This window comes from Dermacentor andersoni, chromosome 1, assembly GCF_023375885.2.
Source record: "Dermacentor andersoni chromosome 1, qqDerAnde1_hic_scaffold, whole genome shotgun sequence".
NCBI lineage: Eukaryota > Metazoa > Arthropoda > Arachnida > Ixodida > Ixodidae > Dermacentor > Dermacentor andersoni.
The window spans coordinates 371,127,659-371,146,825 of record NC_092814.1 but is presented as its reverse complement, the minus strand read 5'-3'; the positions used below and the strand labels follow the sequence as shown (position 1 = coordinate 371,146,825).

The 19,167-nt window shown below is 42.2% G+C and overlaps 1 protein-coding gene across 1 annotated transcript in view; it reads right to left on the bottom strand.

Moving 5' to 3' along the window:
- LOC126516782 (ankyrin repeat and SOCS box protein 8-like) overlaps positions 1–19,167 on the bottom strand; it is a 50,193-nt gene that overhangs the window by 25,067 nt on the left and 5,959 nt on the right. Inside the window, exon 2 of the mRNA XM_050166886.3 lies at positions 18,404–18,652. Coding sequence (XP_050022843.1) covers positions 18,404–18,652 — 249 coding nt within the window. The remainder of the gene's footprint in view (positions 1–18,403; positions 18,653–19,167) is intronic.

Sequence of the window (19,167 nt, the reverse complement as noted above, 5' to 3'; positions counted from 1 at the left end):
CTGTATGTCACGAGTGTGACGCGCAACAGGGCACGAAGTGTGCAGCAGAGCTATGTTTTCAGGTAAATTAAAAATTAAATTTTAGGGTTCAACATCCTGAAACTGCACAGTGGGTTATAAGGCACGCCATAGTGGAAGGCTTTGGATGAATTTTGGCCACCTGGTGTTCTTTAATGTGCATGCAAACCGAAGTGCATGAGTGTTATTGCATTCTCTTGCTACCGGAACGCAGCCGCCATGATGGCTGGCAATTACACCCGTGACCTGGTGCTCAGCACCAGCATGTCACAGCCACTGAGACGCTGCGGTGGACTATGGCTTAAGTTACAATCTCAAATATTTAATGAAGAATAAACTGAAAAGAGAGATACATTCACTGTAGTGGAAATTTCATCAAGGTGAGTTTTCACTGTAACCTAACAATTACTTTTGAAAGATTTTTCGCACATTTCTTACATTGCACACCCCGAGCAATGGAATGTTTGAGTGCACAGAATCTCTGCAGGGCATCGACCTTGCCTTCCAATGCAATGTTAAGGTGACAAACATAGAATTGTACCTTACTGAAAGACAAATCAGTCTCCAAACCTGGCAGGGAAAGCAACATGTAAACAAGCAGTTTCGATAAAATTAAGACATAAATAATGCCCCTGCTTCCTACAACTACTAAGTGACAACCATAAAAAGCATTATTCACACACAAGCAAACAAGCATGTACTAGCTATGTACTCGCTATTGCAAAAAAGTAGAGGCCGATCTACCATTGCAGGCAATAGCCGGCTGGCCTTTACTGATTTGTGATAAGCTGTACATGTGACAAACACAGAGAAACAAAGAAAGAACCAAGGCAGGTATACAAGCAGCTCACACATTTAGCCTCCATTTTTCTAAGGTTTGTAACAGATATTCTTTACGTGCTAAATGTTTGAACTACAATAATTCCTAGAAGCTCTCGTGCAGTAAACTGCCAAGTGCCCAGCCCAACAATTTGCAAGACCTCGCGAAAGAGGTAGTCATGAGAGTGGTGCAGCAAGGTTATTTTTGCTTCAGATTAGTAACAGTGGATTTCACTACAGCTCTGCTGTGCTGTGTAGAGGCTGCAGATTTGAAAGTTCTGAGAAATTGAAATGAACAATTCACATCAACGGCAGCTCCACAACATTCCTCCTTCACAAGGCACCAACAATGCACTGAGAAGCATTTTATTTTTTCTTCTTGCAGCAATTGCCATCAATTTAATGAAAGTGTTCTGATAACACAAGGGATGAAGACAAAAAAGGCACACACAAAGCAGACGGATGCTTAACTCCAAAACTACCGTTTATTTGAAACGACCGGATATTTTATACACACTGTGCATCAGACACATTAAACACAAAACAAAATAAGCTCACAAAACATTGCATAATTCAATCACATTCACATGTACAAAGATACCTCGTAAGTGGCACCTCTTTATTACACAGCACAAAAGATAGACAGCCAACACTTGCTTGGTTTCATCTCTTGCTTGGTTGATGTAACATGATTGTAGTATTTCACATTGTTTCCTAGTTTTTTTTCTTTGCCCAGAAACGTCGTCTTAGCAAACATAGGCATACATGCACACTTCTGGCATTGTTCAGCAAACACGTGAATGTGACTGAATTGTGCAATCTTTTGTGTGCTGATGTGTGCTTTGTATACCTGATGCACAGTGTGCATAAAATAACCGGTCATTTGAAATCTAGCTTAACTGGAAGTTCAATGCCAGTATGTCGCATGTGTTCCTTTACATTTTCATCCTTTGCTCTTTCACAATGCTGTTAATAAGATGAACCAACTTGCTGAGATTAAGGTATTGTTGCAGTTAATTTATTTTCAGCACAGTGAAAGCATTGTGTGAAGTTCAGTATAGTCCATGCAGCAGGGAGGTTACGTGGTCTGAGATGGTTAATGGAAGGATAAGGTCTAGCATTGGATGATGTGACTGTCATAGTTTTCTGTGGGGAGAAAATCTCGTCCGCCATTTGTGGTTTTCTTGATGTAAAGTGGCTTGCGTGTTTCTTCAAATAAACATGAACACAGCAATCCCTTTTCTTCGTTTATAACAAAAACTTGAGTTAAGTGCTGTGCTCGAGAGATGCGACACAACTACCACCAAGCAAACTGAGTGGACTGTCTAGAGAAAGCCTCGCTTTAAAACTGGCATCACTGGTACAAAAAGCCAGGAAGGGTTTTCAGCTTGTTTGCACATTCTAATTTCTGTCCATAGGGATTTTTGCTTAGGCTTCTGTCTGAAGAAAGGGCCTATGAAAAGCAGTAAAGAGCAACCGACCCTAGTTAAATATAGTTAAACCTCGACCTAACGAACTTCAATAACGAAATTATCGAAAAATGAAGTATTTACTTTTTTATATCTTCTTGTCCACAGAACATCCAGCATTTTGAACCTCAATATAAAGAAGTATGTTTATACACATTTCGGTACAATGAAATTTCCCTGCCGCTGTGAAGGAATACCGAGGCAATGCATGGAAACTATTGCGTGCACAGATGGTCAAATGGTTAAATTACATGCGGCTGCTTATGAATGCACCTCTCAAATCGCACGACAGAGCGGTCACTGAAGTGGAGCAGGATAGCAGCAAGATCCTTTCGCCGTCATGCTCTGTATAAAGTCCAAATGAGATAAGATCTTATTGTGCCCCATGCACCATGTGTTGATGAAGGGATGAAGGAGGGGGGGGGGGGGGGGCAGCCTATTGAAACGTGATCCAGCTAGGGAAGGGAGCAGTGTAGGAGGCAGGTGAGGGTGCATCTCCCCCTCTATACTGGCCATGGGTGTCAGTGCCGCTAAGCGTCTATGCAGCCCATGTGCCCTATCTTGGATGTAATCTGCGGCAGGTTCAAAGACTGGGCAAGCCAGGACGGCTGTGGCTTCATGTGCACTGTCTTCTTGAGCATTTAGTGCTGTAGGTAGCATAATCTCGAGTTTCAGAGATGTGTTGAAGTGAGAGAAAAACAATGCGTCCACTCCCTACACCTGCGCTTTTCATGATAGTGTCGTCCTACTGTGGGTGACACTATCAGCTGCAGGGGCGCAGTGGATGTGAAAGCGACGCAGGCTTCGCTTCGTACCACTGATGTGAACATATTGTCGACACGCCATGAAACTGTATCATCGGTTGCCAAATAGTCAGATTAAAAAAAATTTAATTCATTTCTCATTGAAATTTGTTTGATTGCTTGATGTTTCTGAAAGCTTTGTAACCCCTTCTGCATAAGAAAAACTTGTTGACGACTGTATTTAATTGCACAAAGCTTGCATTTCAATATAACAAACCTTAATATAACGAAATATAGTGCTGATTTTACCGATTATGTTATATCGAGGTTTAACTGTTTATGCGGATATGTAAATCAGTTCATCTAAATGTGCTTACGTTTAGATATTGCTTATAACAGAAAAGAAAACTGCAGTGAATGACAGGAACAACACCTCAGTTCCAATCTTAAATGAAAAATAGTTTAGAATCAGCCACTTTCAATGTTTCTGAGACACTGAAGTCGCCAAAGTCTACCCTTAAAGTAATAAATGCTTAAAAAATTTGTTGAATAATTTACGTGCTGTCACACATAACCTGAGCAAACTTTATAAACATACTTGTTTAACCCTTTAGTCGCCAACCCCGAGCTGTACTCGTCACACGAGTTTGTAACAATATCGCCAGCAACGAGTCACACTCGTCCGGCCCGATTTTCCGCTCCTTTCGCCACCAAAGACATATCACGGTCGTCGATTGCTGTGCTTGCAATTTTCAAACCTAGATGGCGGTATTTGTCTATGAAAAACTACATTTCGTGCCTTTCGCGCGGGTTTTAAGCCTGGCAACAGTCATTTCATAATGGCGCTTCATAAGAAGAATGCCGGTGGTGGTGATGCTCCAAGAAAAAGAGGTGCTTCTTGGAGCAGTACAGAAAGCAGCGTTAGTGATGACATGGAATTTGTGTCCGACAGCGACTCGGACATTGTCTTTACCCTGGCTATTGCTTCAGATGATGACGAGAGCGACGGCAATGACGATGACGACGACGCTGACACACTGAGCAGTGCACGTGTGTGGCAGCGCGTGAACACCGATAACCCGCCACATGCACCTCCGTGGTTACCCTTCTCTTCAGTGTCCGGAATCTTGCGGCAGCCCACTGACGAGAATGACATTCTCAGCTGGTTTTATGTATTTTTTGACTGGAGCCTCATTGACCTAATCGTCACGGAGACGAACCATTATGCGGCAGCGTACTTTGCTGCTCGGGGTTCTAGATGGAAACCGGTAGACCGCGATGAGAATATGGTCTTCCTTGCGCTGATAATATTGCAGGGTATTGTCGGCAAACCTCAAGTTGAGATGCACTGGTCAACAAAGGAAATTTTGGAGACACCAGTGTTCAGGAAGACCATGAGCAGGAAACGCTTCAATGCGTTGATGCGCTGCCTTCATTTCACCAACTTGAAAACAGTGGATGAAGCTACCCATCCGCACCCCAGGCTATGGAAGCAACGTCTGTGCGATTTTCAGTGTGTCATCTTGTATTGCATCAAATAAATACTTCGCCTTCAAGCACATTCTAACCCATTACCACAGGATGCACTGAGGGAAAGGCGCCCTCAACAGCAGTTTTTTTCTTTTTTAATTTATGTGCTAATTCTAAACAGAAATCAATTCTGTAATATATATTCAGAATCAGAATTGCATGGAAAAAATTATGACTCCTTAAAAAAAATTGCCGATCTTGGTGCATTTTTCGTTAGTTAAATTGACGCTTAAAGGGTTCATTGAGCCGTTGCTGTACAGGCTAATGTTGAGCAAAATAAGGAAATCTAGAGCTTGGTCTCTTGTTCCCACTACAACCAATTTCTCTGAAGCCTGTGCTATACAAGATGAACAACTGCATTTCATGTTTCTGCATTCAGATAGTCCCAGCTACAGTCGGCCACAGTGAACAGGTGGCTGCATAATATAGGATCTATACTAAATTTCGTACTTATAGCAGGCAACGCTGTGGAAGCTATGCAAGTGGCGTGGTCATAGAAGTCTCACTCTGTACCTTTCCCAGTAATAGTTGTTTTTGATTTGTGACGCTTTCTACAAAATAACCGTTTCATATATTACAACTACAACTTGTGGAAATAAGGCTATGTCAAATCAGATATTATACCTATGTGCATCCAGAATGTGATGTACTACTGCGTTTTGGTCAGATGCGGACTGTGGATGCTTCGAAGACATGTGCCAGGTTCAGATGTGCAACTCCCTCTATGCTATATTTAAACATTAAATTAAAAGTATTGAGGTCGCCAAGAAAAAGCTTGATGGACGCATGCAACTTCCCGGGGAACATACACCTCTTATTCTGGAGGATGTCCTAAAGGACGTCCTTGCCCTTTGTCGCCGTGTTGACGCCACCATGACGGCATCTGATTGTGTTCGTCATATCCTAAAGGGCATTGCCCAGGTCGCGTTCAACATACTGGTGATCAAGAATCCGAATACCGTTAATGATGTGATCGCGACTAGCCGACACCTGGATGCACCGCAGGCCATCCGTTAACAACCTGTCGCTTATGACACGCCTCTTTCCTCTGATACCGACCTGCGAATGCTGATTCGGATTCTCATATGCGAACAGCTCCACGCATGTGGTCTGCTCAGTCCTCCCATTCTCCAGCCTCAACCTGCGTTTCCTGGCCTGCGCGACATCATCAAAGAGGAGCAGTCCTCCATGACCTGTGGTGCGAGCTGTGCCCTCCTTCGCCGTCGACCTCGTATGCTCGGGTTGCGGCTATGCAACACCATTTGAACTTTGAACTTTATTTGTATCTATACAAGGTACAGATAGCAGGGGAACAGACAAAAAGCCATAAAATCGGCTTGACTAGGTCTGTGTCCCTTATTGGTTTCTTTGGCATCACGTAGCAATGCGTGCACAAGTACAAGGTGAACAATAGAAAATATAAACAATATGTGGATAAATGGGACTATTTATACAAAGTTACTTCGCACTGCGGCGAAAAAATTGACATGAATGCAGGTATAGTATTGTCATACAAGTTACGAAAAACACGAACAGGAAAACAACAAAATGCAGACATTATGAATCCCTTTTCATTTACGGGTAACATTCACAGAAATACAAAACTAAATAGGTCACTGTGCAATTACAGCTTAGAACACGTATACATCAGAACAAAACACAAAGAAAAACACTAAGCATTCACGTGAATGCCAATATGAGTGGCAAGTTTGGCCACCCAATTGAAATGATAATAAGTAGGGTGATTAATGAAAAGAGTTAAGTAGAGATGGTAGTTCATGGCGCAGCATTTGATTCCCATAGTTAGATCTTGAGTGCGGAATATGCCAAGTTTCTCTGTGACGTGTACTGAAACTGCTTGTATTTAGTGTTAGCCTTGACAAATGCACAAGAAAATGAGTGCTACCTTTTCTTTCTGTAAAAAAGCGTTTCAGCAAAATTGTATTGTAGACCGATTTTATCGGCGCTATATCTAATTGACAAAAAAGAGGATCAGTATGCGCATCGAATGGAGAGTTTGAAATTGCACGGATGGCTTTCTTTTGCAATAAATATAGAATGTTGATGTTACTGCTAGTCATGTTGCCCCATACGAGGTGACAATAGTTAACATGAGATCAGAAAAGAGAATTATAAAGTAGGAGCTTCACTCTTAATGGTAAAAGGAAGCGTAATCTTATTAGTATTCCAATAACACGTGCAAGTTTGTGAGCAATAATGTTGACATGGTCATTCCACAGCATATTCTCTTGGAATATGACACCTAAGCTTTTAACCGATGGTACTATGTCTATGAAAGATGTGCCTATTTTTAGATGTCCATCAATACTGTGCCTCTTGTTTTTTGGCTGGAAAAGCACGCCTTTTGTTTTGGTAGTGTTAATAGTTAATGAGTTGAATAAGCTCCACTTGTTTATTTGGGCTAGTGTATCATTAACAACACATAGTAATTCTTTCACGTTCTTAGAAGTTATGAGCAAACTAGTGTCGTCGGCATAGATAACAAATTGGGCGTTGGTATTGATATTAGTTATGTCATTTATATATAGGTTAAACAATAGTGGTCCTAGTATGCTTCCTTGAGGAACTCCAGCGAATATAGGCAAATTTTTTGAACAGTTGTTACCTACGACAACGGTCTGATACCTGTACTGCAAATAACTTCTAATTAAGTTCAGGAATGTTCCCCTAAAGCCATAAATGTCAAGTTTTGTTAGTAGAGTGTCGTGATTAAGGGTGTCAAAAGCCCTCGAAAAATCAATAAAGACACCGAGAGTAAGTAAATTGTCTTCAAAGCCTCATAAAATTATCTCTTTTTGCATCAGTAAAGCTATTTCTGTTGAACAACCTTTTCTAAACCCATACTGGTAATCTGTAATTGCATTGTGCTTTTTACAAAAAGAGGTTACTCTGGTATTAATCAGTTTCTCAAGACATTTAGAAAAAATAAGCAGGATCGATATCGGCCTATAATTTGAGAGGTCGTTTCTGTCGCCAGATTTGAAAAGTGCTGTTACCTTCGCTATTTGCATGCGCCGAGGAAATATACCATTCGCCAATGAAAGATTGTACACGTGCTCCAAGACAGGATAGATTAGGTCTAGAACATGCTTAGCTGGGCGAATCTGCAAATCATCGATATCACAACTTTTGCTATCTCGAAGGCTGAGAAACATGCTGTAGATTTCATGAGTGTTAGTGGGGCTTAGAAATGCACTTTCAACGACTTTTGGTTTTACGTATTCTGTGCAACGAGGACCGTAGGAACTATTCACCAGCGATACAAAGTGATTGTTAAAAGCGTCAGCCAATGCCGTGCCTGATGTCGGCTGATTATTTATTTCTAACTCTTCTGCATTCTCTGGCTGATTGTTTACACGAAGTAAACTGTTTAGTTTTTTCCAGGTGATATCGGTTTGCATTATCGTTTCTTGATTAAATAATTTCTCGAAATATTGCGCTTTTGCTGCCCTTTGTTCAGACTGCTCCTCCTTTGTTCAGACTGCTCCTCCTGCTCCTGCTCCCAACCATCTGGCGACTCTAGCACCCCATCTGCCTGCCACAGCATTTTACACTACCCGGCCTATGCCCCGCCCCATTTGTTATTATTGCAGTATTCGCGGGCACATATAGCGTTTTAGCCGAAGACGACAACAGGACGAACGCCGTGGCTACGATGTTTATGAGAAAGACGAATTTAATGTTACACCAAATTACATGGCACATGCCTCTCACTCTTTCATAGGCGACACTACTTTTGCGTTGCAAAGTGAATAGTGACCAAAGTCTCTCCAGCCTTTGTAGCATTGCCTACTATACGAGACGGAGTATAGTATGTCCCTTGTCCGGGAGTGGTAGTGCACACAGGTATTATCTAGAGCAGTGGTTCCCAAAATCTTATAATCTTTCCACTGCCACTAGATACAGTCATAGATAACTCAGTGACTCTCCCTTGAGTATGCATACCTATTGCAAAAAAAAAAAAAATCATAACTCCAGACACCATGCTAAGGACGCAACAATTAAAGCCATGAACCATTCAGAGGCCACATTTTTTTCTAGTCATTTGCAGTCTATGATCAGTGAAACAGATGATAATGAATGCAGGGAATAAGTGTGCAAGGTTCTACTGAACACAGTTGAAGCTTCAAGTCTGGCTGAGCATCAACCCTACTAATGATTTTAATTTTATCTGAATCAATGCGAAGTAAGTGGATTCAAAGCATCACCTCACCAGACCATCTCATTCACCTTTTTTACAGATGAGGCTTGTCAATGGCCTGTCTCTAAAGCAGCTTGTTGTACCATATTTCATGAAACATTTTTCTAGACCGGGAAGTTTATGTGCTTGCAGGGTCTCCACCCAGATTCAAAGGAATTCCTTTGACGTGGTCCCACAGTTAGGGCAATGTATAATCCTTCCACACAGAGTCTGTGTCTGCACACACATTGCCTTACATCTCCTCCTTCGTCGCATTTTGTCTAGTGCCAAGACATTGATAAAAAGTTACAAAAATCATTTAATTCATTAATTGAATTTGTGCATGTGTGCTAAAAAATCACAACTGGTGATTTATGTACATAAACTTGGAAAAAAAAACTGCTTTTGAGAGTTTTTTGTATCATGCCTGTGGCACTTTGCCTGAGTGGACATATCGTAAGTTCAACTGCGCTGGCAAAGAAGCTTGTCAACATTGTCTGCCAGTCCTATCCCTGATCATGCAAACCTTCTTAATGCATCATTGGCCCTTTGTTCTATGTCCAAGCAAAAGCAGGTGCTGTGAAGACTGTTTTCCATTTGTCAGCTTGACGCTTAGTGTGCTTAGGTGTAGTGTAATCGCGATCTGTCTTCCCTTAATGGCTGCTGAGCTGGTAAAGCGGCAACGTTGGTGACGAAACTTGCCAGATTTTGCGCATGTGATGACAACCGATTATCTACAATAAAAAAAAGTTGTTAAAGCATTAACTGATTAACCACAAAGTTAAATCGGTCAATTACCCACATGTAGTTCTGTCTGCACTACCCACCGTGAATGTCAACCAAGTGGTCGAATTTTCTACCCAACACACCGCAACTAAATACTTCGTATCAGAAGGCTACAGCACCTTTTAGAACCATGTGTGTGGTGTTACCTTTTGTTTACATTGCCGTGCTTTCCCTTCTCTTTTTATGCTGCAATTTCTTGAGGCCCAACAGCTCTGAATACAATTTTTGAAGGTGCCCATTGACATGTACTTTTGAAGTGGTAATACTACAACATGATGCCAACAAAACTACTTTGGAATCTTCATGTAATGTGAAAAAATAGTCATGGCAAGCCAGCGCACAACACAGGAATGGTGAAATTGACACAGATGAAGTGCTGCCAGTAAGCATTTATTTCAAACAATGATGTAAACATGTTGAAACAAGAATCACTGCTTGTGCAAGAGTACTAGTATGGGCACTTTACCACCTGTCCTTGTGTTGTGAGCTGGTGCTACAATGAAATACCACTGTTACCACCATTGCCAAGGTAAAGAGCAGAAACAGGTCAGCATTCTATATATGCCAAAGCAATTGTCCAAGATCCCTCTGGAACATGGGGTTGCCATAGTGACATTAATGTTAAAGGGATCCTAAAATTTTTGTTGAACATAATAAGAAAATGTTGATAATCTGTAGACGAGACTTCTGTGATCATGTCAGCCAAATATTATTCTAGTGCATTCAGCAGAGAATTTACAATCTCGTGTCAAAAACAATCTAAAATCGCTTGCTCTGTCCTTTGCAATGTTGTGAGCAGCTAAGTCGCAAGTGGGCCCGACAGGTACTGGTAGATTTCGTGACCACGAGAACATTCTCAGCAATACTATTATCGTTAATTTTAAGTTAAATAAATGAAAAAATATACTTGTCTGTGATCTCAAAAAGACCAAAAAGGTATTTCATCTTTGTTCTTCCAGTGTAGATTGATGGTCATCTGCTTAAGCACCTTCTTTTCTCCTCCAGTTATGTGAGGCGGCACTTGGCGTACGACATCCGTGCTCTTTCAAAGGTTACGTGCCTAAGTCAGTCACTTGCCTTGTATTGAGTCCACTGCGACAGCGTTACTCAGCAATGCATACCGTCACCTCCCAGACCACACGTACGCTTTCCTGTGCACGCTAGGTCGCTTCTATGCACCTTGCGCCTGCTGTGTCTCACAAGTGGCAGCACGAACTCACTCCTGGTTAGACCCCTTGACAGACAGTGCTTCATATTAGGCTAATGATATCGCTAGGAAATACGCAATCTAGATTTGGCTACTATCCGTTAGTCAAGCTGGTGCAGGACAAAGCCAGTCCGCACCACGCAGCATGGCCAGACTGGAACATACGAGTGCGAGTATGCACTTCAACCCTGCCATGAACATAGAAAACGTTTTGCCATATGCATGACAGTTGCGCATAGCGCAGATACTGCGACTATTACGGGGTGCCATGACCAGCCCGCTCGCTGGCGAGACACTTTGACAACCGCATGCTCTGATTGGTTTCTGCGGGTGACGTAACTCTAGGCGCGGATGCAAGGCAGTCCAAGCGCCCATCTCGTGTCGAGAGAGGGCCGTATACACCTGAACTGGAAGTAGCATTGTAAAGAAAAAGACATCAGGAATTGCCCAACTTTCGGGTGGGGCCTTGTTCCCTTGCCATCCCCCTGTGTGCAGCTTCCAGCACACTAGTGGAGACGAAAGGAGGTAGAGATGGCATGCGCTAGTGTGATAGCTACCTTTCATCATCATCATCCTATTTTATGTCCGCTGCAGGACGAAGGCCTCTCTGTCCTGCGCCAACCAATTCCAACTTGCGCCCGCGAATTTCTTAATTTCATCACCCCATCTAGTCTTCTGCCGTCCTTGACTGCGCTTCCCTTCTCTTGGCACCCATTCTGTAACCCTAATGGACCACCGGTTATCTAACCTATGCATTACATGACCTGCCCAGCTCCATTTCTTTCTCTTAATGTCAATTAGAATATTGGCTATCCCCGTTTGCTCTCTTCCTGTCTCTTAACGTTACGCCTAACATTCTTCGTTCCATCACTATTTATGTGGTCCTTAACTTGTTCTCGAGCTTCTTTGTCAGTCTCCAAGTTTCTGCCCCATATGTTAGCACTGGTAGAATGCACTGACTGAGCACCTTTCTTTTTAATGATAATGGTAAACTTCCAGTCAGGATCTGATTATGTCTGCTGTATGCGCTCTAACCAATTTTTAGCTGCATGTGCTCTAACCAATTTTTATTCTTCTGTAAATTTCCCCTGTGAGTAATTGACCTAGGTAAACATACTCCTTCACAGACTCTAGAGGCTGACTGACGATCCTGAACACTTGTTCCCTTGCCAGGCTATTGATCATTATCTTTGTTTTCTGCATATTAATCTTCAACCCCACTCTTACAATCTCTGTGTTAAGGCCCTCAATCATCTGTTGTAATTCGTCCCCAGTGTTGCTGAACAGGACAATGTCATCTGAAAACCGAAGGTTGTTGAGATATTCGGCGTTGATCCTCAGTCCTAAGCCTTCCCAGTTTAATAGCTTGAATACTTCCAAGCACGCAGTGAATAGCTTTGGAGAGATTGTGTCGCCTTGTCTGACCCCTTTCTTTATAGGTACCTTTCTACTTTTCTTGTGCAGAATTAAGGTAGCTGTGGAATCTCTGCAGATATTTTCCAAGACATTTACGTAAGTCTCCTATACTCCTTGATTACGTATTGCCTCTATGACTGCTGGTATCTCTACTGAATCAAATGCCTTTTCGTAATCTATGAAAGCCATGTAGAGAGGCTGATCGTACTCTGCAGATTTCTTGATTAGCTGATTGATCACATGGATGTGATCCATTGTACAGTATCCCTTCCTGAAGCCAGCCTGTTCTTTTGGTTGACTGAAGTGTTGCCCTTATTCTAATAGAAGTTTATCTTGGTGAATATTCTATACAATAGTGGAAGTAAGCTAATGGGCCTATAGTTTTTTAACTCTTTAACATCTCCTTTTTTGTGGATTAGTATAATGTTGGCATTCTTCCAGTTACCTGGAACCCTTGAAGTTGTGTCACATTTTGTATAAAGGGCCGTAAAGCTTTTCAAGCATGATGTCTGCTCCATCTTTGATTAAATGGACTGTTATTCCATCTTCTCATGCCACTTTTCCTCGTTTAATGTCTTGTAAGGCCCTTCTAACTTCATTGCTAGTTATAGAAGGAGCCTCTCTAACCTATTCATTACTACTTCAAAAGGAGGTGTCGTGGCTGTTCTGGGTATTGCACAGGTCAATATAGGGTTCCTCCGCTGTTTTTACTATATCTTCGAAATAGCTGATGATATTACCTCGATTATCTTTCAGTGCGTACATCTTGCCTTGTCCTATGCCACATTTTTTTCTCACTGATTTCATGCTGCATCCATTTTTTACTACTTCCTCAGTCTTTCTTATGTTGTAATTTCGAATATCCTTTATTTTCTCCCTGTTGATCACTTTTGACAATCCTGCGATTTCTATCTGATATTTTGAGTTGGACACTTTCATTCTTAGTCGTTTCTTTATTAGGTCCTTCATTGCTTGGGAGAGCTTACCTACTGGTTGCCTTGGTGCCTTACCTCCCACTGCGATTGCTGCTTCTGAAGCCAGCCTAGTTACGGTTTCATTCAGTACCTCTATGTCATCTTTATCTCGCTGTTCTAAGGCTGCATATTTGTTTGCAAGTACCAGCCTGAATTGGCCTGCTTTTAGGTTGGCCTTTTTCTTCTTGACCAATTTTGCTCTTTCTGTCCTCAAATTGAGGTGAATCTTAGACCTCACTAACCTATGATCAATGTACCTTTACCCTACCTAACACTTCTACATCCTGCACAATGCTGGGATCGGCAGAAAGTATGAAATCAATTTCATTTCTTATTTCAACATTAGGGCTTTTCCAGGTCGACTTTTTGTTACTACGCTTTCTGAAGAAGGTTTTCATTATTTGCAGCTTGTTCCTTTGTGCGAATTATAGCAACATCTCTCCTCTAGTGTTTCTAGAATCCATGCCGTAGTTGCCCATTGCTTGTTCACCAGCCTGCTCTTCCTCCACTTTTGCATTGAAGTTGCCCATTACAGTACTACAGTATATTGAGTTTGCACTTTTCTCATCGCTAAATTCACATCTTCATAAAACTGATCTACTTTATCATCATCATGACTGGAGGTTGGAGCATAGGCTTGTACTACCTTTAATCTATACCTCTTATTAAGTTTTATTATGACTACTGCTACCCTCTCATTAACGCTGTATAATCCATCAATGCAGTCCGCTATGTCGTCATGGATTAGGAATCCTATTCCGCACTGCTTCTCATCTGGAAGTTCTCTATAGCAGAGGATGTGGCCATTAGTCAGCACTGTATAAGCCTCACCAGTTCTAACCTCACTAAGGCCAATGATATCCCAAACAATGCCTGATAGTTTCTCAAAGAGGCCTGCTAAGCTAGCTTCACTCGAAGGAGTTTGGGTGTTAAATGTTGCCAGGGTCAGTTTCCATTAGCGGCCTATCCGAGTCCAGAGATTCTTAGCATCCTCTGCTGCGTTACAGGTCTGACTGCTGCTTTTGTCAGGCACTCTGCAGCTGCTGGGGACTGAGGGCCATTGGCTGATCGAATGAGTCATGTGGGAGGGAGTGGCTGGATATTGCATCAGGAAGACCAATTCCTGTTAACTTCACTTATAATAGAAGCTTTCGAAAAATTTTTGTAGCAGGAGATTTATGAAGCAATGTAGTCATATAGTGAGGTCATTCTATGATTACTTAGAAAGGTATTTCAGGGCCCCTTTTATGAAGGCATTTTATTGAAGGCCTCAGTAGTGCAGAGGTGTCTTATTTATCTCCAGTTGTCCTTGTGAAATTATAGTTTATGTGCACATTATGTGCACTGTACAGGTTGTCTGCTGAGCAGGATGTATCATGCACTGCTCAATTTATATAAGCACCTCTGTGATATGATAGCAGTTATTGTATGCGATAGCACCTGTATCTGATGCCATACTATTTACTGCATTCCTGATTACATTGCTAGGTATGATTCAATGCTGCAGTGTAGCCGTGATGAAAGGAAAAATTACATCTATTCGATAGCAGCCACGAAGCTTGAAAGCAAACCCGTACAGGTTTCTTGGAAAGAAAGCTTTGCAGTCGGAGAAAAATTTGTCATGATTCGGGGATCGAACTTGGGACTAACACTATTCTGGAGCGGTTGCTATACCATCTGAGCTAACCAAGAGGCAAGCAGATCGCAGAGTGAGCCTGAATTAACCAACAACTCAAAGTGCTGAAACACTGACACTCAGCAGATTTCACATTCCACATCAAATTAGTTCTGCAAATTTACACAGAACTGATTTGCCATATCTGGTGTTGGTATGCTTTGAGATGTTAATTCAGCCTCGCTCTATGATCTGCAAGGCTCCAGGTTAGCTAAGATGGTGGAGTGACCCACTCCGGAAAGATGTTGCTCCCACGTTTGAACCCTGAACTTTTTCTTCATCTACGAAGCAACTGCTCCTGTGTATTTCTCTGCTTAGCCTCTTCATTTATTTTGTGCATGTCACAAATTTAAACACTAAGCCAGGAGAGAGGTTTGTTACATTTACACTAGCTTTAGAGTGTACTGACACACAATGATGGCCATCGAGGCAGTGAGCTTGATAAATGTACGCACATTTTAAAGAAAAGAAAGAACATGTTTAGAATAATGGTGCTTTGTCCTGTCAATGCAGAACTCGGAGGTCCAGGATGTGATGCAACATGTGGTGCCTTGCTGGTGTGAGGCAGAAAGAGAAGCTGTTTTCTTCCTAGTCCTTTCATACAGTACATACAATTCAAAATAAAGCTACGATCTTAATTTTTGTTTGTACTGCTGCTCAATTGATTTGTGCCGAATAATAATTTTGAAAATGTCATTGACAGTGAGCAAGCATGCTATATGAATTTCGAGATCAAATAAAAGAGAGCCTGCAACTTGTAACTATTAAGTATAGTACTGCATATGACCAGTAGAAGTGGTACAAGAGGAATGGAATCTGTTGTCCAAGACTATCTACGTACTGCCAACCGAGTGGAGTATCCAAAGCAGACAGGGTGGTCACAGGAAGATGGAGGCTTGAAGTGACAAAATGGTGGTTGGACAAATGAAGCCTCTGACTGGTGCCAACATTTTGACAAGGGTCTTTGCCAGTCCCTCGTTGAAGCACTGGCTCCAGCCCGAGACTTCATTTGTTCAACCACTGCTAGTCACATGAGAATATTATGGAACACACACAGCGCACACTATTATGCAGGCTACTATCACATATATAATTGCAGTGCACTTGATGCATGCAGCTATAAGTAGCCAGTTTGCCAATTACCCCAATGCAGAATGTGTTCGTGCTACAAAGCAGGTGAACAAAAGCAAATGCAATGATTAATAACATCTTTTTTTTTCTTTGGAACAAGTGACATACAAACACCTGCATGCAAGAATATTATGCTCACCTCGACTTGACAGGCATTGCCAGAAGTTCATTGGCCTGAGAGGACAGCGAACTTCTGTTGATGCCTGATGACTGCAGCTTCTATTCATGCTCAACATGTGCTCACATTTCAAGCATACTACCCTCATGTATCAGCAAGCAATGAAGCTCTATGCTGCTGCTGCTCACAGAACACATCAAACTGAAAAATTGCCATGCTGATTTCTGTAGCATAAAATGTGATGTGCCTGTGCAGCATGAACTAATGGGATGCATTGCACAAATTTTTGAACTGCTCAAGGTGCTTCGGAGATAGCCCTTTGATATCACCAGTGCTCGTGACTTGGCCTAGGAGAGCCCTATTCTCACAACAATTTCAGAGGGACTACAAATGACATACAAGAGTTCTTGTGAACATACATCTTCCACAGTGCATAAAACTGCCTAATGTTGAGAATACTATGCAAAGCACTAAAGAACAAGCTGCTTCTCAGAAGTGCCAGGTAGAAGTGTGCATAGCGACTTCAGGGTAAGCTTGTACAACATGCAAATATACCTTAAAGGCAAAATATTAATTTTCTGATAATTATGTTTCTTCCATCAGTTTTTTAATGCGATAGAAATTATAGGGACACTATAGGCAAATCTCCACTGTCGCCATGATGTTCCATACAAAGATCAAGTACGATAAGATTCTATGACGCTCTGCGGCGCCGTTTGCCGTAGGTGCAAGGGAAAGCATGAGCCGAGAACGATGGCAGCTTGATGGGCGCTGTCTTCCCACTCGCTAAGCGTTGTGTGCTCTAAGGGGGAGGAAGATGAGCACACTAGCCCAGCTGTGCTGCATATGATGCATCTCAGCATGGCCGTGCAAGCCCTATCTTGGAGGTAACCTGTGGCAGGTACAAGACTACAAGTGCCGAGATGGCTTATGGCTTCATGTGCACTGTGTTCTCGTGCACCTAGTGTTGGAAGTCACGTAATCTCAAGTTTCAAAGATGTATTGAAACTAAAGGTGGCATGAAGCGTTTCATTTGCCAACGTGACCGCTCTTTATCACACCAGCATTCTGACAGCGAGTGCCCGCAACCACTGAGTGAGATCTGTTCACGTTTGCCTATGCGTGCATGCTACCAAGCTTGTTAATGTAGTCAGTAATCGAACGATAACTGCAATTTATACAATCAATAAAATTACTAACCTTACTTCGTACAGCTGTCTAATGATTTGCTATCGCAATTGATACTTCGCCTTTTGGGTGAATCTGCAACTTCTTTAAAAGCACAAAACAAAAATGTGATGGGCAATTATGTGAAGAATGCCACAGCCATTTAACTACACAATTTCATAGCTCGCATTTTTTTTTAAAACTTGCAGCGAAACATAAATAAGGTGACGGTACCATTTTGTAACAACGTGACCCAAAGGTACAACTGAGAAGTTGCCTTTCTTTGTCTGCCCTTATGAGGATTCCATATGAAGCAGTTTCTTAGCAAATTCAACATAGTGATTAAACACTGTGCCTTCAGGAGCAAAGTATTTGGTACTAGAATTACAAACCACTATGTGAGGTGAGAAACTGCTGCAGTTTCAAACAAGTAAACACAATTGCATTGATGTACAAAATTTTTTTTAGGATCCTGTGTACATATCCACCAGTACATGACTCACATTTCATCACATGCTAGTGGATAGCCGGGTGATATCTACTTTGTGCTTTCTCAAGGTATGAAAAGCACAACTGCTGCTGGTATCAGCATAAAATGTCAAATGTAGGTTACTATTCATCTACACTAAATAAAAACATATATGCCAAAAAAAAAGTAGAGAAAGACTCCTCTACCAGTTCAAAGTACCGAAATTAACTTATCTTCCTATCCATCAGTGGCAATCACAGTGACTTATTGGCTTATCACACCAATCATCATCGTGAGTGGCAGGCACATAAACACTGGCCAATGTGGGAAAAGTTTGGGGAACTTCAACCCTGACATGTTTGCAGCTACACATGGACCAAAATCCAGCATCATACCATGCCTTCTGACATCACTAAATCGAGCAATGAACGCCCTGCTTTTTTCGACCCAATTGTGACTGACCATTCCACAGAAGCAATCACTCTAAACAACAGGCAGTAGTTCCGTTCTTCTTGAGAGTCACTTGGCATTTATCATCCCTCGCTGCACCTCCGCAAGCATGACATTGGGTGGCACTGTCTGGTTTGGTGCAGCAGTGATAGCAGATTCCATTAGAAGCAATGCAGCCTTTTCACCTCAACATCATTAGGCCATCTTGGAGTCCCTTGCAGCTATCTCACCTTCATAGCAGCCCAGCTGAGTGGAGTGTCGTGATTGAAGTCGAGGCTGTCCACGTGTGCCCGGTGCTCCAGCAGCAGCCGGCAGCAGTCGGCCCGGTTCCGAAAGGCGGCCCAGTGCAGCGGGGTGTCCCTGTTGACATCGACAGACTCCGTGTCAGCACCCGCTGCTAGGAGCAGCGATGTGCACTGAGGACTGCGTTCCACTGCGTGGTGGAGAGCCGTGCGGTGGTAGCCATCGTAACGGTTTACCTGCACCACACACAGATGCTTAGCTTGCTTACTAATACCTGCATGTCAAGTTGAGACAAGACAAAAGGCATGCTTCCATAAAGATTTTCATGCATGCTTGTAATCCGCACATGTGGCTCTCACGTTTCAATTCTTTTACAGCGCAGCTTTGCTTCACAGCTACCAGAGAACACATGGTACAAGTGTCATAGATGACGTCAAGGCTCATGTACAACACTTTGGCTGCTTGCAAGAAATAACGAAAGATTTCAAATGCCCATGCTATAAACCCATAACCATCTCTAGATCAAACTTTGCCCAAATTTAGGCATTATTGGGCCATATTTTGCAAAGTACCAGAAAAATGCTTACTGATGGTTGACAGATAGAATGTTAAGCAGCACTGACACAAAAATTTTGTCCCTCCATTTTTCTTTATTTTTGCTTTTTAAGGTAGCTGCCAACTGCATAATTATGGTACAAAGCCTCAATTCGTTGAAGGCACCACAAATAATAAATTATAGCACCTTTTATGC